The sequence below is a fragment of the Antechinus flavipes genome, chromosome 6 (genome assembly GCF_016432865.1).
Source record: "Antechinus flavipes isolate AdamAnt ecotype Samford, QLD, Australia chromosome 6, AdamAnt_v2, whole genome shotgun sequence".
Classification (NCBI taxonomy): domain Eukaryota; kingdom Metazoa; phylum Chordata; class Mammalia; order Dasyuromorphia; family Dasyuridae; genus Antechinus; species Antechinus flavipes.
In genome coordinates, this window is record NC_067403.1 from 16,336,381 (window position 1) to 16,358,282 (window position 21,902).

The 21,902-nt window shown below is 38.9% G+C and overlaps 1 protein-coding gene across 1 annotated transcript in view; it reads right to left on the reverse strand.

The window, feature by feature from the left end:
• Nucleotides 1-21,902, reverse strand: part of SEL1L3 (SEL1L family member 3) — a 110,919-nt gene that overhangs the window by 83,580 nt on the left and 5,437 nt on the right. Inside the window, exon 2 of the mRNA XM_051967383.1 lies at nucleotides 11,340-11,907. Coding sequence (XP_051823343.1) covers nucleotides 11,340-11,907 — 568 coding nt within the window. The remainder of the gene's footprint in view (nucleotides 1-11,339; nucleotides 11,908-21,902) is intronic.

Genomic DNA, 21,902 nt, shown 5'->3' on the forward strand with positions numbered 1-21,902 from the left:
TGGAGCTTTGTTAAAAATTAATACTTTCCCAGAAATCACACTCTAAGTCTAGAGCTGAAACAGAACAGACACCTCGGAGCTCTGGACCGCATCAGCGCACAAAAAGAATAGGGACAGGCTGAACTCAGTGTGGGATGGGAGGAACTCAAATTTGAAAATGGCTCGATGCTGGGAAGCATGGCTAATATGCTGGATTACAGAACTGAATGTGTTTTTTTTGTAAAGTCTCGAAATGCTAGGACAGCAGGTTGGATTGAATTTAATGCAGATAAATATAATGTCTTCACTACAAGCTTAAAAAAATCACCTCCCAAGTACACCTGGGGAATCATGACTAAACAGTAATTCATCTGAAAAAGATCTGGGTTTTTAGTGAACTGGAAACTCAAAATAAGTCAAAGCGTGGTACACACAAGAAAGCTAACGGGGTCTTGGGCTTTGTTAACAGGAACCAGGAAGAGGAAGTGCAATTATACAATCCTGTCTTAGACTTCATATAGAGTAGGTGGTGGTCCCAAAGAGCATGGAGGTCTGGAATCAGGATGACCTCAATGCAAATCCTGCCTCAGACACTTAGTAGTTGTGTGACTCCGAACTTGCCTCTGTTTGCCGGAGTTTCCTCATTTGTGAAATGAGGGTGATAATAGCACCTGCTTCCCAGGGTAGTTGGAAGGACCAAACAGGATGATAATTGTAAAGTGTTTAGTACAGTGGCACATAGTAGGTGCTACATAAGTGTTAGTTATTTTTTTTTTTCAGTTCTGGTCACATTGCTATTAGCATGTTGATCATTTTGAAAATATTTTAAAAAATGATGAAAGACCTTTGGCCAATCTACATGAGAAGTGGCTAAAAGAACTGAGGATGGTCAGCTTGGAAAAGAGACAAATGAGGGAGGGACCATGATACTGTCTCCAACGATCTGCTGGATGTTGCGTGGAAAAGAGCATGGGACTGTGCTGCTGGACCTCAGAGAACAGGACCAGGGACAGCGGTGGAAGCTGCAGAAAGGCTCCCCAGAAAAAAACACAGTGATATTTAGAGCTACCAAGCATTAAAAAAGAAAAAATGCCTTTGAGAGGTAGCAAGTTCTAATACACTTAGAGGTTTTGCAGCAAAAATTAGCTTTGTAAAGTGGCACTGAATTCAGGATCCTTATGTAGGTATGGGTTGGATGAGATGGTTCTGAGATTCGCTACTTTTGTCCAAATGCCAAATATGCCACAAAGTCACCTATTCCACTGCTGTTGAATATTTTGAGAGTTTCTCTAGGTTTTTCTGTTGCTAATGTTGTATGTGAGGTAGAGTTAAAAAAAAAAAAAAAGCAGAGGGAACTAATCAGTAATTGCCACTTGACAGGTCAGGAGAACTGAAGAGTTCAATTATTTAACTTTCATTTCCGTGCTTACAATGCATAAATACGTTTTTAGAGAAAAGATAGAAATCAGATCAAATGATACGTCGAATTATTCATCGTGGAGTATTTCTTTGAACCCAATTATTAGAAGTATTTCTATGGTCCATCTGATGGAAGACGGAAAAGCTTTTAATACAGAATTATGTCAAATCCTTCTTGTGGACCTTAGAAATCTTCTAGTCTGATCCCTACCTGAAATGTGAAACCATTCTACAAAATCCCTCACAAAGTCATTCAGCTTCTGCTAAACAGAGTGCTTGCTACCTCAAAAGTCAGTGTATTCTATATTTAGACAGCTCTAATTATTAGAAAACTTTTCCTTAATCTGAACTGAAATCTGCATGACTTTCCCAGTTCTGGGGCTAGGCAAAATAATCTTTTTTAAAAATTTTATTATTATATCTTTTTATTTACAAAACATATGCATGGTTTTGCATTGACTCTTGCAAAACTTTCTCTCCAACTCTTCCCCTCCTTCTCCCCGCCCTCTCTCCTAGATGGCAGGCAGTCCAATACATGTTAAATATGTTAAATTATATGTTAAATCCACTATATGTATACATTTTTATACAGTTATCTTGTTGCACAAAAAAAATTTGATCTAGAAAGAAAAAAAATGAGAAGGAAGACAAAAATTAAAGGACAATAGAGAGAGTGGAAATTAGGCAAAATAATCTTAATCCCTCTTCCACATGACAGTCTTCAAATATTTGAAAAAATATCTACCAACTTCCATCTTTTCCTTGATAAGATAAATGATCCCAAAGTTCCTTCAATTCATATAACATCATTTCAAGTCCTTCTATGACAACAATCATACCTGATATATAGACACAGAGAGAGAGAGAGAGAGAGAGAGAGAGAGAGAGAGAGAGAGAGAGAGAATTTTTTTTCCTGAGACAATTGGGGTTAAGTGACTTGCCCAGGGTCACACAGCTAGGAAGTGTTAAGTGTCTGAGACCACATTTGAACTCGGGTCCTCATGATTTCAGGGCTGGTGCTCTACCCACTGCACCACCTAGCTGTTCCCCTATAGCACATTTTAAAAGCACTTAATACTCCTGATTTCATTTGGTCCTCACCAAAACTCTGTGAAGTCAGTACTATAGAGATTATCATCCCTCTGTAACAGGTGAACAGATGCAGAGAGCTGAAATTGCTAATTGCGTCAGATTGAGGATCTGAGCTCGGGTTTCTCTAGCCAGACAAATCCAGGACTTTCTTCTGCTGTTCTGCTCCTTTCACTCACATTGTCTTCCTTAAGAACAGACTCCTCCTCCTAGATGCTCTTGCTTTCCTAGACACTTCTCTACCACATTTCTTTTCCTATCTGACCAGAACCTTCTAGGTTTCCTTTGGAGAACCATCACATATTCCTAAGCCCTCTGATCTTAACTCTATAAACTTGCTCTGTTTATGTCACTTTTCTATGCAAGAAACTTTGTTGACTCTCCATTGCCTCTAGAATATATACTCTTGTGTTTGGGATTTAAGGCCATTTTTTGGCCCATCTTTCTTAAACTGATTACTCCTACACAGTTCATGTTCACATCGTCTCTGCTCCTGAAAAATTGGCTTCCTTGTAGTTCCCTGCACAGTCTTCCATTTCCTGGCTTTTAAGTTTTTAGCTCTCATGTCTGAAATGTACCTTTGCCTTTTACAATTTCTAGCCCACCTTGAAGGATTAAAATCCACCTTCTTCAAAGCTCCTTCCTGATGTCCTGCTCTGAATCACCTTGGATTTATTTTTTAATCTTTTAAAAATAGTTGTAATTATTAGGAAAGTTATCTATATGTTTCTCATTGTTTGGATCACACACACAATCTTGTGCATATACTTTAACTCTTGATTGTTCTTGTTGGGTTTTCCTGTCCTGTCCAACTCTTCATGGCCCCACGAACCCATTGGTTCCTTCTATTTTACACCAGCTTCTGAAGTCTGTGAAGTTGAAGCCGTTGCTTCAATGACACTATTCATTTAATCCCTTACTGTCCCCTTCTTTTGCTTTCAGTTTTTCCCAACATCAGGGCTTATTTTTTTTCTAAGTCCAGTCTTTCTGTTATATGGTCAAAGTATTTAAGCCTCAGCTTCAGTATTTATCCTTCCAATGAATGATATGAATTAATTTCATTAAATATAGACTGATTTAATCTACTTGCTATGCAGAGGACTCTCAAAGTCTCCAGCATCACCATTTGAATGTATTGATTCTGCAATGTTCAGTTTTCCTTGTAGTCTGACTTTCACAGCGATTTACTGCTACTAGAAGTCAAAAGCTATTACATAGCTTTGACTATATGAACCTTTGACGACAAGGTGATGTCTCTGCTTTTTAGTATGCCGTCCAAATTTGTCATCGTCTTCCCTCCAAGTATTAAGCTATTAACTTCATGTGTGCAGTCACTTTCTGTAGTAATCTCTGAGCCCAAGAATTGAAAATCTGACATTGCTTCCATTTCTTCTGCTTCTAATTTGCCAGGAAGAGGTGGGACCAGTTTTCAAGCTCTAAGTCTTGGATTTATTTTTAATATATCACATATTTACTCGTCTAGGAACATATTGTTCCGTCGAAGTGTAATGGGAGTTTCTTGAAGAGATTCTCTTCATTATCACCAGTCCCAGCAGAATGTTGAACAGAGAGTAAGCAATGCTTGTGGACTGACTGAATGTTCCTTCTAAAAGGCCCTGCCCAGATCTGATTGCCAGTGTTAATCTAAAGAGAATACAATGAAAACTCCTTCCTCTGACACATTACTCATCTGTCAATATGGCCTAAGAGTACATTCAATTTTTGGCCTCCCCATCCCGTAGCTGCTTCCCAGCAAGATTGTAGTTCACTGAGACTTCTAGTTCTCCTCTTGTGAGCTGTCTAGACACATCTCCCTATGCTATACTTACGCAGCTAATTTTTAGACTCTAAGTGTAGTACTTTTGATATATCCCTTATTGGAGTTGGCTCAGCGTTCCAGCCTGTTGAGATTAAAAAAAAAAATTCTACCATCTTCTAACCTATTAGCTACGTTGCTTAGCTTTGAGCCATCTGGAAATTTGCTAAGCATTCGTCTAAGTCACTGATAAATGACTTCTACTAATTATATTGGTTATAATGCAAATTTACGAGTATTTATATTCTGCCGGCATCGGCGACAAACAAGGAACAAGCGCTCCATGTAAAAACACTCAGGGCAAAACTCTCTCCTAGAAAGCACTGCACTATTCGATAAAAAGTCAAAGCAGCAAAAACTTTTGTAAGAACAAGTAAGGAATAAAGATGATCAACTCTGAACCATCAGCACCTTCTTATTCCCCAAAGCATAAATAACATTTCTCCTTCATTTAATTAACATTGATTTAATGAGCAAGGAGATTGAAAGTCTATCTCTGTATTACACTAGTAGATAAAGAAATAACAAGGTACTCAGTCGACTTCAAGAGTTGTAGAGGGAGGAGAAAAAGACTTACTTATTTCGTTTTGTGGTTCTCGGGAGTTTGGCTTAAAAGTCGAGGCCAGATGGCTCTGGAGGGTTTGCTATTAATGGTTCTGCTATTTTCAAGTCACCTTGGGAAGCACACTTACACAAGTGATCAACACTGATGTCACAGCAGCCAATTGGCTTTGTTATCCAGACCCAAAGACCTTAATTATAATGGCAGGAAGGCACTTCATTCGGCTACAGATTTCCTAGAAAAAATTAGCTCCTGTGATAAAAATGAATGAAGAGGATGTGCTGACATAGTCTCATCAAGCACGGGTTTTTTGTCTTATAAATCTTCATTTAAGTCTGGATGGAGACAATAAAGGCAATCTTGACACATCACCTCATAAGGAACTCAACAGGAGTGGTTCTTATTAAGCATAGAATGCTACAGTAAGAAATTAGAAATGTGCCAAGACTTAGTGCCCCATCTTCCAAAAATGGGTTCAGGGGCTCTTTACCAGCTCCTGTCATCCCTTGAAGTTTACCATTTTCCCAAAGGTGTCAAAGCATAGATAAGCAATTCAAATGAATCATTTTAGACACCTACTATGTTCAAGGTATCTTCCAGAACTTGGCAATCTGGTTGCTGCTGAGTTCTGAGGATTATGATAAAAATGGGGAGCTTTGAATGTACCACCATGCTTTTGGGTGGACCTTTCGGTCAAAAGGCCTGGGTTTTGTTTTTAATTCTGCGACGGACCAATTCTGTGACTTTGGGAAAGTCACTTGGGATCTCATTTTCCTCCGCTGCAAAACGAGCAATCTGGATCTTATACCACATGTGACAAAAACCTTAAAATGAATCTATAACTTTAAAAAAGGTCACATCATAAAAAAATCTGGAAGAGCACTACTTTTTAGAGCTCTGCCTGGGGGAATACGCTTAACCAAATAAAGGACAGAGGCAATCCTATGAGATAAAATCAATAGTTACGACTACATTGAATCGAAAAACTTTTGTACAAACAAAATGAATACGACTGGGATAAGGGGGAAAATCACTGCCTGCGCAAAAGTGTTTGCATTAAATATTTCTGAAATAGTCTAATGCCCAGGATCCATAGGGAACTGACACAAATATGAGACTAAATGCCATTCCCCAAAAGATAAGCAGTCATAAAATATTAACAGACAGCTCTCAAAAGAATTGGAAACTACTGTTATGATATTATTATAAACCCTATGAAAAATGTGTCCAAATCACGAATAATAATAGAAATGTGAATTCAAACAACTCTGACGTATCACCGGCTAACTGGGAAATTGCTAAGATGAGAAAAATGAAAAAAGCTGGTGTGAAGGAGCTGGAAAAAGACACATACTATTGGGAAGCTGTGAACTGCTCCTCCCACTCTGGAAAGACACATGAAATGTGCTCCTAAAAAATGACGAGAAATGCCTATTTTTTGATGTAGCGGTCTCACTGTTAGGCATTCACCCCATGGAGGAAAAAGACAGAAAGATATGGCCCACAGACATCAAAATATTCATAGCAAGGCTTTTTGTGATAGCAAAGAACTTAAAGCAAAGTAGATTAGAAATTAGCTAAAGAAATTACATGAATATAATGGAATATTATTGTGCTTTAAAAAATGATTCATATGAAGGGTCAGCTAGGTGGTGCAGAGAATAGAGCACCAGTCCTGAAGTCAGGAGGACCTGAGTTCAAATCTGGTCTCAGACACGTAATACTTCCTAGCTGTGTGACCCTGGGCAAGTCACTTACCCCAATTGTCTCAGCCAAAAAACAAAACAAAACAAAACAAAAACAAAAAAAAACACCACCAGTTATATGAACAAATCAAGATTAAAGTAAACAAACATACAAATAATACATGCAATGATTATAACAACATAAATTGAAAAAAAATTACAAGTCAAAGTGCACACTACATAATTATAATGATCAAGCTTGACTCAGAGAAGTACTAAGAAATTGCATCTCCTTCCTTGGTAACTATGGGTGTGGAGTGTCACATATGCTATCAGACATGGCTAGTAAAGGTTACTTCATTTTACTGATAGGCTTTTATTTCCTTTTTTTCATTTGCTATTTGTTATAGGGATGACTTGCTGGGAAAAGGAGGGGATGGCATATATTTGGAAATGAAAGTGATATCAAACCAAAGGATAGCAATAAAAATAAGATAAATAATATCTGGCTCATATGAAACGATTCCGATGGTCTTTTCCAATTCTGATTCTATAAATATATGAGTCACTAGTGTCTAATACAATTGAAGTGTTCTTCCCCTGTAGTGATTCTGCAAAATCAATATGGACTCAGGACCAAGGCTTGTTATTCACATCTCATGGAAAAACAGGCAAATCTTCGGGGGGTTATAGCAAATAACTCTGGCGTGTGCTTCTTGGATTCTCGATACTTGACTCAATCACAAGCCACTAAGCGTGGCTGCAAAATAATACTTTCATTCTCACTCTTTCTGATTGTGCTAAACATGGCGGGCCTGAGTAAACATGCGAGGACCTTCAGAAATAGCAATGGAATTAACTCACAAAAATCAACTTTCCTGGGGTCATGTGGGTAGGCCATATTAAGTGACCAACCCAGTGATGGAACATGATCAAGAACTAATGATAGAAGGAATTTCAGAGGTTAGTTGGTCCACCCTTTAATTTACAAATGATGACAAATGAGATCCAAGGTCCAAGATCACCTGGGTGGTAGTGAGTGGCAGAGCTGGGATTTCAGCTCGTTTTGGGACCTCAAGTTCAATGCCTTGTCCAAGGTCACCAAGGCAGTGATAAGTGGCAGAGTTGAGGCTTCAGCTCAAGTTCTGGAACCCTAAATTCAATGCCTTGTCCAAGGTCACCAAGGCAATAATAAGTGGCAAATCTGGGGCTTCATTCAGCTCAAGTTCTGGAACCCTAAATTCAGTGCCTTGTCCAAGGTCATCTAGGTGATAATAAGTGGCAGAGCTGGGACTTTAGCTGAAGTTCTGGACCCTAACTTCAATACTTTGTCCAAGGTCACCAAGGCAGTAATAAGTGGCAGAGCTGGGGCTTCATTCAGTTCAAGTTCTGGAACTCAAATTCAATGCTTTGTCCAAGGTCATCTAGGTGATAATCAGTGACAGACTGGGACTTCAGCTCAAGTTCTAGAACCCTAAATTCAATGCCTTGTCCAAGGTCACCAAGGCAATAATAAGTGGTAGAGCTGGGACTTCAGCTCAAGTTCTGGAACTCCAAATTCAATGCCTTGTCCAAGGTCATCTAGGTGATAATCAGTGGCAGAGCTGAGACTTCAGCTCAATATCTGGGACCCCAAATTTATGCTCCATGTTTGGCTCTCACCAGCCACACAACTAAGGAATGTTTTTAATTATTCAGGCTTTTTTTTTTTTTTTTTTGGCTAGACACCCCTCCACATGAGGAAAGACAAGGGTTACTTTGGGAATCTTGTGCAAATAATTGTACTATTCGATGGGCCTAGAGAGATGCATCAGGGCCATCTTCTAACATCAACGCTTCCAGCAGAGTGATACGGCAAAAACTGGGATTTGTTGTGGGAGCTGGCTTAGAGTCTCAGCATCTGAGACTATTCTTCCAGGCTTTCAGACAAGCATGGAGTCACAAGGGCTGAGCACAATCTCCGGTGCTGCATCTCTGAGGATACAATTATAAGGGGGGAGGCTTTTCCTTCAAGAAGATGTCGAGACAAATAGCCTAGAAGCACACGGACTCGCGACCCGGCCATCTTCCAAATTAACATAATACTTATATTTAGGTGGGAGAACTCTAATAAAACTCAGCTGCCCCAGGTACAGAGAGACTTTGACTCACCCTGAATATTTCTATAGAGCAAAGGAAAGTAAAATAAATACGAGTGTACGGTAGCCCACAGGCAGAGCAATCACAATGCATCAGACGCTTGACAAAGTATGTATCTCGGGCGCACCATGTTGCTGCTGGAATAAGACGGTGAAAGGGACTGAGCCTGAAAGGAGTCCCTCCGACTGAGAAGAGTTTCTCAGTTCTCTGCCTTCTTTATCCCTTCTTATTGTTTGGAGCTGACTCCTGTTCGCTTCCCAGCCAAACAAGGCTGCCCTACGGTGAACAACATCAGGGCTGGACCTCATCCATTCCCCGGCCATAAGGGAGAACAAAAGTCTTAATGCTTTCTTTCTGAAGATTGTTTTATCTTGTCCTTCGATTTTCTTTTAGGAAGAGTACAAGGGACATGTTTCCTTTTGGAAAGGGGAGGATATGATAATGCTGCTAATGGGGCAGGTTAAGAAGTCCCCTATTTTGGGCCACTTTCTGCATTTGTAAAGGTTTTCCTCTGCATTAAGGTTGTTTATACTGGCTCGCGTCCCGAAGGTAATACGCTAAAGAAAAGCTGGGGTGGAGGGAGGGGGACATCCCACTGAGCTATTTCTGAGCATTGTGAATACGGAATAAAGAACAAGAATTTCACATATTCAGGTTATGTTCAGAAGCTCTGGGAACTCAGTAAGCTCATAAATGACTTCATTTTTAAACTTCCAGCTCTCAATTCATTCATTCTTCAATGAGAAATATATGATTTGCCAAACACGAAATGGAATCATTAAGCCATAACAAAGTAGGAGGTAAGTGAAAGCTGTGCATTGCATATGCCCAGTGCTTCATTCTCCTTAACAAATGGGGTGCCCATGGTGTATGGTATTCCAGGCAGATGCAAGGATGAGGTTCTGATGCTAGGAAGTAGACATATCGATCATCGAAATAAATGTGACCCATTTATTCCAGACATTTAATTACAGACCCAAGAAGGAAATTAGATTTCCTCTCATTGGTATCAATATATTTACAGTCCAGGAAAAGTACAAAGTCCTGGCTATCTATTAAGGAACAAGAGGCTACTTCTCACCCACGTAGAGATGCAATTAAAACAAAATATAAATCTTACACAATGTACTATTTCACTAGGACAACTTTACTCTAACTGGCTATTTAATAAGATCACATGGACTGTTAATTTTTCAAAATGTAAATAGCAATATTTTGGTGATGTCAGTTAAGTTCCCCAGCTTCCCTCTCCAACCTCCTCCCCTTCCCCCAGGGGACCTTCGGAAGGAATCATTTTCGGACAAGTGACAGGAGCATAGGTACGAAGAGGAAGGAGACGATGGTCCGTGTCTAAATCCACAGAGTGGCTGTGGGAATCCCCAGAGTTTGACAGGATATTTGGACTTAGAACTAGATCAGACATCACAGGGCCTATATTTCAACTCCCTCAATCTATAGATGAACAAATTGATGTTCAACTCTTGCCAACTGCAGTCAATAACAGGACTGGAATTTAAGCCCAGATTTTCTGATTCCAGGTATATGTTATAGGAGAAGGGTAAGACTTGGATGAACCTTGATGTCTTTCTAGTCACATCTGGGCAACCAATCAACAAACATTTATTAAGCACATACTGTGTTCCAAGCGCTGTACGAAACTCTGGAGATACTGAGACAAAAGTGAAATAGTCCCTGTCCACAAGGAGTTTACCTCTTATCCAAGTGTCCTTTGACCCCAAGATCTCCACGATCTTCTCAGAATTAGGATATATTGTGAATTTATATTTCTAAAAGGTTAGGGAAGAAAGCTATTCCAAATGGACAATTTTAAGGTACTCCTGTTTGATCTCAGTGCCAACATGGAGACAATCAAGGGAAAGACCATTTGCTGTCTGAGAGCAGAGTTCTCCAACTCTCAGGCTTAGCTTTCTATCACCGACTCACACCCACACACGCTGTGTCTACAGCATCATGATGAGGTAATGCAGTCCGGTATATGCTGGAGCCAGATTGTACCAGCTTTTCAGCCAATATTTAAATTTTCAATTAAATTAAATTGGCAAACTACAAATCAGGGCTTGATTTATTGTTTTGTTGATTTCTGGGCTTAAAAAATGATGGAGAAAATGTTAATAATGCAGTTTAAACTAAAAAATGTGTCTTATGCAGACTTTTTTTTTTTTTTTGGAAGAGCCAATTATTGAAAGTTTACCAGCAAACCATTGCGTACAGCCATACAGAGCACTCTTCCCTTTAATCAGTGCTTGAGTGGATGGGAACAATAGGCTAATTCCTTTCTTTTGTTGGTTTGAATTTTGCTCTAGCTTATTTCTGTGCCATTAAAACCCAGACACTCTTGTTGTCACTTTGCTTAACTTTTTTTTTTTCTTATTAGTCCTTTTCCTTTTTTTTTTTCCTTTTCCTTCAGCCCTATCTCCAAACAAGGGGCCCACAGATGGCAGAAGCAGAGAGATTGAATTGGGGAATGGTCAGGGAGAAGAATTCACCTTCTCTTTCTTTCGTCTTTTTTTTTTTTTTTAATTTCTTCTCCTCAAACTGTACCAATGCCATAAAATGCTCTTCTGTCCTGACACTAGCTATTTGACTAAAACAATGGTCCGCTACCCAGGAAGACGGCCATGATACTTACCATTTTCAAGAGGGCACTGGGGTATCCTGTTTGCTTGCAGGTGCCATATGTAGTCCATGTTCCACCCAAGACACACTTGATGATCTTTGAAAGGGCGTTCAAATGGTGGGACTGATTGCAACAAAGTGAAGTTCTTGGTTATAGCATGTAAGAAGTTCTCCCCCCACCTCTCACTCAGATCTCCACTGTGCTTGTGCGTGATCCAGGCATGGAGAATCACAGCAGAGACCGCGATGGAGTTTCGGATGAAATAATCGTCTCTATAGACCATGATGCTGGGGAATTTCACGTGCACCATCTTAATTCTCCTAGTGTGAAGATGTTTCTCGTTCATCCACCTCTTCTTATACACCGGGATGCTGCTCTTGAATTCGGACGACACGATGGCTTCAAAATTGACCACACAAGGCTGAGAACATAAATACTGAACTGAAACTTCGGAGACGTTGCGAACGTTTCCTTCGATGACGACGACGTGAATAAAATCTTTGTAAGTCACACCGGGCTTGGCTTCTGGGACCAGCGATGTAGTCAGAAGCGTTTGTCTGCCCCAGGTTGGCACAAAGTTCTGAAAGAAAAAAAAATAAATCTTTCAAGGTCAGATCCCACTACATCCCACTGATATCTTCGGCATCTAGTTGGCAAATTCTAGCACAGCGCCAGGTATGCAGTAGGTATTTAATAAATGCTCATTGGTTGATTTGCTCTACAAGGGCATGTGGATTTCCAAGGGGAAAATGTCACTCATCGGATTAAAAAAAAAATCATACAAACTAAGAATTGGCTACATTAAAGTCTTTGTGGGTCCATTCCCTGGCACAGTAGCAGCTGCTAATCAAAATGCTGCTCTCTGAACAATGTGGCAAGAGTCCACAGAGCTGCTTTCCAAAAGGAGAGCTATGACATAACAGGGCTGGCAGCGATTGAAGCGGCTGCTAGGGTTTAAAAAGAGACACCCCAGTTTCAGATGCTGGAAAAACCATTGTCAAGACTTCAAAGAGAGGTGGTCAGAACCTGCCAGGATTCATCAGGGAGAAGGGATCAAAGTGCACCCCAAGGGTAACGTCAACAGGACTGCAAAATAAAGGTCCTGCCTTCTCCTTATAATTTCAAAGTTGTGGATCAGCGGGAGACTTGTATTGTTCTAAAAATACACACACACACACACACACACACACACACAGGCAAGTCCGGACTGAGAATTGCCCTACTCAGCACCAGAAATATTAAATATTTTAGCTTCATCTTTGTTTAGGAAGAAAAACTACCTGGTAGCCTAGAGCCCCTTTGACCAAAGTTTGTTAGGTCTTCAGGTCTAACCATTTCTTTCAAGAAGAAATGTCTGTATTCTTTTATCATCTGGCCACCACACATGCCAAAATTTGAGCCAGTTCCCCCCCAGAATCATAAGCTAAATAAAATTTTAGAACCGCTCTATATAGTTGATCTGGATGAGGAGGAATAGAATCTGACTCACTTGCTTCTCTACAAGATACAATTGGTACAAAGTGGCCAACTGGTGAGAGAGAAACTAAAGGAAACCAAAATAGACATTTTTTGGGGGGGTCAAATCATGAGAAATGGGTGGGAAGGTGTATGGATATATATATATATATATATATATATATATATATATATATTCTGAGGGAAAAAAAGGCAACTCGGTATGCCCTCTAATTTTTACTCTTATGGTGAAAGAATTAATTAAGTTACCATTTTACACACACACACACACATATATATAAATTATAGGTTTAAAGCAGATATAAAATGATCTTATAATTAGTAAGTAGGAAGCTTTAGAGAAAGACTGTTTCAGTCTTGATTTTTAAATCTGGGATTGAATGCTGTTCTCCAAGGAATGGTAATAAAACCAGCAATGATATAATAACAATGAGTTCAACCGACGAGTTGAGTCATCTTTCAAGATATGCAATGGAGTCCTTAAAATGAGAACCTACATAAATAAATAGAACAAAAATAAAAGAAAATGAGAACCAAACTGTTCAGAATGACTACTTAAGTGACTCAAAGCAATGCAAAATTAATGATGTTGGAAGCTGATTTAGACGATGACTTGACTTGTAGCTCATTATTTCCATAGGTGTGATATCTCCAAATGCTTCCTCCAAAAATACTCGTCAATGAGCTCACACGATTGCTTTAGCAAAATAACAATTCATAACAGTTCTAGCACATGCAAATAGTATGTAAAATAGCATCCTGTTTCAGAAGAATAATTTTTAAACCTCCTCTTCATTTTTTAAAAAACGGTCTTGCTCTTCTGTGTGCCATCCTGAGACAGCATCAAATAGCTGTCATCCTTCACCACTTGGCAACCAACTAGACAATACAGCAAAAGCTCAATTAACCGAAATATTGAAGGAAACTGTTCTGCTTTATTAATAATTTCAGTCAAATAGAAAATCCTTTTTGTTGTTTCAATTTGTTTTTACTAAAAAATCTTTCTAAAAATGTACCGCACTGATTTTCTGTTTCTGTAAGTGTGTTGACTTATTCTGAACTTTCATTAATGATGACCCCAGAGTATGGGTCGGAATAGCTGGGGATCATCATCGTCCAGATCCGTGATCCTTGGTCAGTCCCATAGACATAAATGGTGATGATATAAAAGATTAGACTCAACTTGTACTGATCCCAGGATGGAGCCTAGAAATGGTTCCCTTAAGAAATCCCTGGTGTGAGTTTCTTTTCCTTAAACTTGTTACTTTTGAAAGTTGAATGTATAAAAATAGATCTGGTTAGTTTAGAGTTCTGATTATTTTGGTACTGGTGATTCAAGATTATTCAGTATTTAGATCTTTAAAGAACACTGAGAAAATGGTATTCTAAAATACTAGAAGAATACTAAGAATCTAGAAGAAATGAGATTATCTTTAAATATATATGTGAATGTACTTATATATACATATATAAGAATAATTTAGTAGTTTGAGGTTTTTATTTATAAAGGGACCTGGGTAGAGGAATTCTCTACTCTCCAAGAGGTAAAATTTGCCAACCTCATCTCTCCTATTCAGAGTATGGCTAAGTAAACTATTGCTTAGAGGACAGAACCAAACTCCTGATTGGTTTTCTGTGACTGGTGCTGGGATAATTTCTTTGACTTGCACTCAGGTGAGAAGCAATTGTTAAGAGAGGGGCCTCCTCTCTGCACTCACCAGTAAAAGTGAGTCAAGAAAGCTGCTCGCTTGTATTGAATTGCCTTTTTCTTTTCTGGGGAGTAGATGGGGTTTGGGGCAAAAAAGGAGGGGATTTCTTTCATCCCTTCTCCCCCTAGCAGGAAATGATGACTCAATGAAGAAGCATAAGGTAAACTCCATGAGCTTATTCAAATGATCTAAGACAAGAGTTCCTGATACTCTGAACAGATGTGAAGATTGGATGGTGGACCTTCCCATCTTAAGGGACGGCGGTAGCCAATGGCCATGGTGGAGTCTTATCGCTACAAATATACTCTACTTGCCCCACTCAGCCCCACATTCCTGTTTCTGGGCCACAATCTCCTTTGAAGAATAGATGGGATTTTGATTCCTGTTTCTGGGCCACAGTCTCCTTTGAAGAGTAGATGGGATTTTGATTCCTGTTTCTGAGCCACAATCTCCTTTGAAGAATAGATGGGATTTTGATTCCTGTTTTTGGGCCACAATCTCCTTTGAAGAATAGATGGGATTTTGATTCACTACACGACATACCAGCTCTGGAGGTTGTCATGCAAAGAAGCCCAGGTGTGAAAGTTCCTGAGCAATATAAGAGACAGTTAAACCCTCGTTACGCTGTTCATCCTAGTCCCTATTTAAGAGACAAGTGATTATGCTACCTTTGCACGATCAGGATACTGTGGCCGTTAAAGTTATAACTCACCGGGCAGGCAGTGCCTTCCCCGAGAAAAAAAAGAATTACCCACGAAGCTTTGCAGCTAACGAAGCAACAAGAAGACTTTAAAGCATGATGAAGGAAGGGGGGAAAGAGCAGAGTATGCCTTCCTGTTGCAGGAACTTATTCAAATCATGCAGTCTTATAGGAAGTGGGGGTCCCTACATAGCAGCCCCAAAATAGGCTCACCCTCTAGGGGGAAGTGCAAACCACAGGAGAAACTATTCATTTCAGAAAGCGAGCTGGGGGAGAGCTAAGATGTTGGGATGTCACCCCACCAGAAGCTTCAAGTTCAAGTCCTTCTGCAAGGAAAGACTATGAGAGCTTTACGTGTTCTCTGTTTTCTGTTTTGGGGGCTTCTTTTGTTTGTTCTGGGGGGGTGAGGAAAGGGGATATGTAACTTTCCTATGTTCGGATGGCAAACAGAGAGTGCATTATACACATCTGTAGAACTCTAGACACGAACATATTTGGAAATTTCCCAGAGTCAAACTGAGTCAGGATATAATCGGCCCAAAGGAAAAATTATCCCACTGGGTCAATCACTGATCTGGACTTTGTCTATGTGAGCTCAGAGCCTGGGAAATCCTAGGTTACGAGAAACATACTCAAAGAGGATGTCCCCATCTCCCTCCTATTCTGTGCAGAAGCATCTGTATAAAAAGTGCAATGGAGTTACAGGGAACAGAACAGTTCCATTCGAGGCAGTATTTTCCAAAACAAGAAAGGAAGCGGAGTTGGTGGCTGATTGCGAGAAGTAGGGGGTCACTGTTTTCAATGGATAGCTTTTAAGAAATAAAGCCTTTGGGGAGTAAAGGTTTTACAGGTCAGTCCACATTTTCTGTCTATAATTTTTCAGCAGATTGGCAGTTATGAAACAGTGGGTTAATGGATTATGCTAAGGAGATTACCGAGAGAATGGGCAGGAAGTAGCGCACAGGCCGAGGCTCAGAGACCAGCGAGGCTTTCTAGTTCAGTGGGTAGAGCAAAGGCCCGATCAGCCTTGAAGAGACAGAGCAGAGCTTGTCCAGAGAGTGGGCTGGATCTCCTTCCTGTCTTTTAGAACATATGGAGCGTGGAAACCAGGGACACTGTGGGTTGGAACAGGACCGACGCGCTAATAGCCATTGCCTGCAGGATGTACATAACCAGCACCTATCAGTGACACATCACACTCTAAATATTGATTATGCTAAGCTGGTTTCCTGGCATATGTTATGGGAGGCTATTAAACATTTCCTGTTAGGCAAAAAAAAAAAAAAAAAAAAGAATCAATTAACTGAAGAATGGAGTTTCAGGGTAAACGTTGTATTTAAACTTCCTGGACTTGTTCACATGCCAGATTGTTTTAACATAAAAGAAAAACAATTAATTTTTCTGGTTAAATATAGGTCCTTAATATTTCATGCTGGCTCCGGCAAAGGCACATCACACATCGCTGCTACCGGATCCTAAGCAACAAATGGCGTACCAATAACTTTCCGATCACTGGCTTGTTCCTTCACCTTTCATCTCCTGCCCACTGCTTCAGTTCAATCCAGCGTCCTTATTTTTTAATTCATTTCAATTCAATTGAACAGCCATTTATTGAGTGCCTAGTTGGTACAAGGCACTAAATTTTTAAAAGATAAATTTAAGATTGCTTGCCTCCTCAATGAGGGAGGATGGGAAGGAGGGGGGAAGAGAATTTGGAACTCAAAGTTTTTAAAATGAATGTTAAATTTTGTTTTTTGCACGTCATTGGGGAAAAATAAAATAATAAATAAATTTTAAAAAAATAAAAAAAACTTGAGGCAGCTAGGTAGTGCAGGAGAAAGAGCACTAGCTCTGAAATCAGGAGGATCTAACTTCAAATCTGGTCTAAGACACTTAACTATTTCCTAGCTGTGTGATCCTAGGCAAGTCACTTAACCTCAATTGCCTCAGCAAAAAAATAAAAAAGTTTTAAAGAGAAAAAAAAATTTTTAAGAAAGAATAAAAAGAGAAAAAAAAACAAGCCAGCAAGAACTGACCCACCATGTATTATTCCCCACTCAGTTCTTCTCTCCTTTCCATATGGGTCTATATCACCTCTCTGATACTATGTGCAATATTTCCCCATATTTCTGAAAAGAATAGGGGGGTATATTTTCTCAACTCATCCTTTGGTAAAAGTCTGATTATGATAATTACATTAGGTTTTTTTAATTTATTCTTTCCAATTATACTGCTTTGTTCATTGTAAATATTGTTTTCCTGTTCTGCTTATTTCTTCTATCAGTTCCTAAGCCTGTATTCTTCATATTCTTCATTTTTTAGAACACTGTCATGTATATTACATAAGCCATTCCCCAATCAATCAATGAGTTTCTCTTACTTTTATTTCTAGTTCTTTGCTATCACAGAAAAGTACTACTAGAAATCTGGGGGAGTAGATGGACTCTAGCTTTCTGTCTTTGATGTCTTTGGGCATAAGCATATATGTGGGATCTTTAAGTCAAAGGGTACAGACATTTTAGGTACTTCTAAAAATAGCATCAATCCAAACTCTTTTCCAGAATGTTTGGACCAATTCACTATATATTAGTGTACCTGTGTTTCTTATCCTCCAACATTAAGACTTTGATGGTGAGGGTTGGAAAGTAAAAGAAACTTGGTTTAAACACTTTCCACTTAACCTTTGTTCTTTTCCTTCCTCCCAGGGAGCAAGTCTTCTCATAGTTTCTCTGACTATGCAGGGCTCCTCACCCTTCTTCTGCCATTGCTTTTTGCTCTGGAACTTTCCCACTTTTCTTCAATTCTCATTCTCTATCCCACCTCCCCACGACAAACAAAAATCAATTCTGTGTCACATCTCCTCAGGTTGCCCTGAATAATTATTTTATGCTGTTGTTGATAGCGATCTGAGGTTGCCATGCTATAGTTTCCTAGTAACATGGACCCATTTCCACAAACTTTCTGGAGACAGGTTTTTAACCTAACCATTTCACCACCATCAGAATAGCTAACATGACAGAAAAGGAAAACGACTGGAAAAATTGGGATACAAATGCATTATTGATGGAGTTGTGAACTGATCCATCCATTCTGGAGAGGAACTATGCCCAAAGGGTGATAAAACTGGGAATATCCTTTGACCCCAAAACACCAATATTAGGTCTGTATCTCAAAGAAATTTAAAAAAGGGGAGGGAAAAGGATTATTTATACAAGAAAATTCCTAGCAGCTCTTTTCATGTTAACAAAGAATTGGAAATCGAGGAGATGCTCATCAATTAGGGAATGACTGAATAAGTTGTAGCATATAATTGTGATGGAATACTACTGTGCCATGAGAAATGACAAGCAGAGTGGTTGCAGGAAAACTTGTGAAGATTTATATGAACTGATACAAAGTGAAGCGAGCAGAACCAAGAGAATACTGTATATAGTAACAGCAAATTATATGATCATCAGCTGTGAAGGACTTAACTATTCTCAGTAACATGATGAACCAAGACAAGTTTTTAGAACTTACGTTAAAAAATGCTACCCACCTCCAGAGAAAGAACTGATGGAGTCTGATTGTAGGTCAAAGCAGACTTAAAAAAAAAAAAAAAACAACCTTATTTTCTTGGTTGTTTCTTTTGTCTGTGTTTTCTTTACAATGTGAAATTGTTTTAAATATCTGCACATGTATAACCTATATCAAATTGCTTGCCTTCTCAAGGAGGAAAAAGATAAGAGTGAAAGGAAGAGAATTTGGAACTCAAAAAAAAATGTTAAAATTATTACATATAATTGGAAAAAATTAAAATATTTTTAAATTTCATTTTAAAAAAGCTTTTACTTAAAAGTAGAATGACAGTTCAGGAGAAAGATAATTTTGGGCAGATGGGCCTTTCTTAAATCCTACAAATTATACCCAAGAGTCCTATGTTGTCTCTTTGCTTTTTGAGTTTAAAGAACAAAGAACATGAAAGCGCTCTGAAGACATCAACCATTATATCTGTGTCTATAAAAGTTAGTTCGATGGCACTTCATCTATGAAATACTAAATTCGATTTTAAAATGAAGTTTGTTTTTTCATGAGAGGGGAATGCATTCAGCAATCCTGATTATTTTATAGACTTAAAAAAAATCAATTGTACACATGCTTCCATGACAGATAACCCAGGCTGGGGAGGCATAAATGTACTGTTTTTCTGAGTAAGATTCAACATAGAAGTCAAGAGTCTGAAGGATTTATGTTTCTTCTTGATGGGAAAAGGATTAGTCAATAGTGTCTAGTTCTTCCTTTGGGATGACTGAGTTCTATATGCTTTAAAAAAAAAATCAATGAGAAGAAACTCTCCTCAAACAATCATCCCTTGATACCAAGGCTGTTACTGATATTGAGAAGATCATGGAAAAACATTTTTGATGTTTACTATAAACATATAAACACCCACCAGATGACAATGGCAGGAGGTGGGGAGACATGTGGATAATCCAAAATTCATTCATTTTTTTCTTTCTAAGCATGTTATTATATTTACACAGAATGTCTGAAGTGCAAATAAAATTCAAACTCAACAATGAAACCGTATCCTGAAAGTCTTAAGTGTCCAGTGTACTCAGTTTAAAGACTTAGATTAAAATCAGGCTGAACTGTTCTACTCGTTTGCTTATTCAAGCTTTCTCCAAGTCATGGAGGGAAGAGTTTTGGCTTAAAAGCCCTCCCTCGACAGTGTTTGCAGGACTAGAGAGAAAGAAAAATCCTGTTTTTATCCACAGAATACAACATCAAGTAAAGTAGCTGATGCTGTCAGGAGGCAAGATTGGTTGTGAATAAGCTACCCATGGATAACAAGCTGTCTGATGTCAGAGAATTCATTCTATTCAATAAGCATTTATTAAACACCATGTTTCCTTCCAGAAACATAACTACATATTAAAGAATGATACTTTTAGAACAGAATTGATCATTTGTGCTAGTGCTTAAACCCCCAAAATCTATTAGACTAGTGTTTCTCAAAGGGTGGTCTGAGGATCTCTGAAAATCCCCAAGACACATTTATGGGGTCTGCAAGGTCAAAACCATTTTCACAATAATCCCAAGGAATTAACTGCCTATTAATAAACTGTAATAGCCCAACTACATATATGCGTGACCAGATTTTCTTCACGTACCTCAATCAAAACAACATATTCCAAGAGATTTAATGCAGAAGCAGAGATGAGAATCCAACTGTTTTCTATCAAGCCAGACTTAAAAAAGATTTACAAAAATGTGTAAAGCAACACCATTCTTCTTACTATTTTTGTTTTGTTTTGGAAAATAAGGTTATTTTGCATAAAAATGTTATTTATGTTCATTTGTAATGAATTTATCATTTTAAAAAATGAATTCTATTTAGAGGCAGCTAGGTGGCACAGCAAAAGTGGGTAGAGTGCCAGGCCTAAAGTTGGGAAAACTCAGCTTTGTGGATTTAAATCTGTCTTCAGATACTTATTAATGATGCGACTCTGGGCAAGTCACTTAACCCCATTTGCCTCAGTTTCCTCATCTGTAAAACAAACTGGAGAAGGAAACGGCAAACTGCTCTATTATCTTTGTCAAGAAAACCCCAAATTAGGTCAAATTAGGTTGAAATGACTTACCACAACAAAAATAAATATTTTAAACTACATGCTTTAATTTCTAATGCTAAATATCAATAGATATAACCCACATAAACAAAAGCTTTTTGGTGTCCTCATGTCCTCAGCAATTCTCAGGAGCACTCATCAGAAAGGAGTTCTGAGATCAAAAACTTTGAGAATTGCTGCATGAGGACTGTAGCTTACGTGGAAGCAGCCACACAGTCTGGCCATATCCCAAGAAACCCTGCAACACAAAGTGAACACGTAGCTGTCACTACGGTCTGAACTTCTCCGTTCACCTCCGTCACTCCGGTCCAAAGTTCAGGCGGCAGGTGACTGAATAACTCTTTAAGAACCATTTCTTCCATTTTTGGGAAGTTTCAACTAACTCCACCATCCCCAGCAGTTCCATTTTGGTCTAGAAGGACTTGCTCCTTACCAGCACTAGCATCTCCTTCCCACTTCTACTACCACACCATCACCATCATTTTTATAACTAGAATGACACTAAGTCCTTTGTCAGTGAAGAAGAGAAGAAAGCAAATCTATGGAAACTGTGGCATTTTAGCATTTCTACCTGGCCCCAAAAGCCCCTTGATTCCTTCTTCAGAGAAAGAATTCCCTCTACAGAGTAAAGGCCAGTAAGGTGATTTATAAATTATACTGTGGTGGTTAATATGTTAGGGAATTATCCAGCTTCCTTTTCCCCCTTTCTTCTTCTTGCTGTTCTCTGGGAATACCACTGAAGTATTCCACGAATAGGATAAATATGAAGGAAAGGCAGCAAAACTGTTGGTATATGATGGGGAGGCTGAAACTTTTAGCAAAAATAAAAGGGTTTTTGGTTGTTGCCGTTTACTTGTTTGTAAGCCGTTTGGTATGGTGGAAAGATGGCTGGATTTGGAGGTCAAGGGATATCAAGGCTGGATCCTGCCTCTGATATTTAATATTTAATGTACTGGAGGGCAAGTCATTTAATTTCTCTGAACCTCAATTTACCTGATCTGTAAAACAGTGATAGGACTTGTAGTAATTCACAGGGTTGTTGTGAGGATCAAATAATATCATACTGTACTTTGCAAAC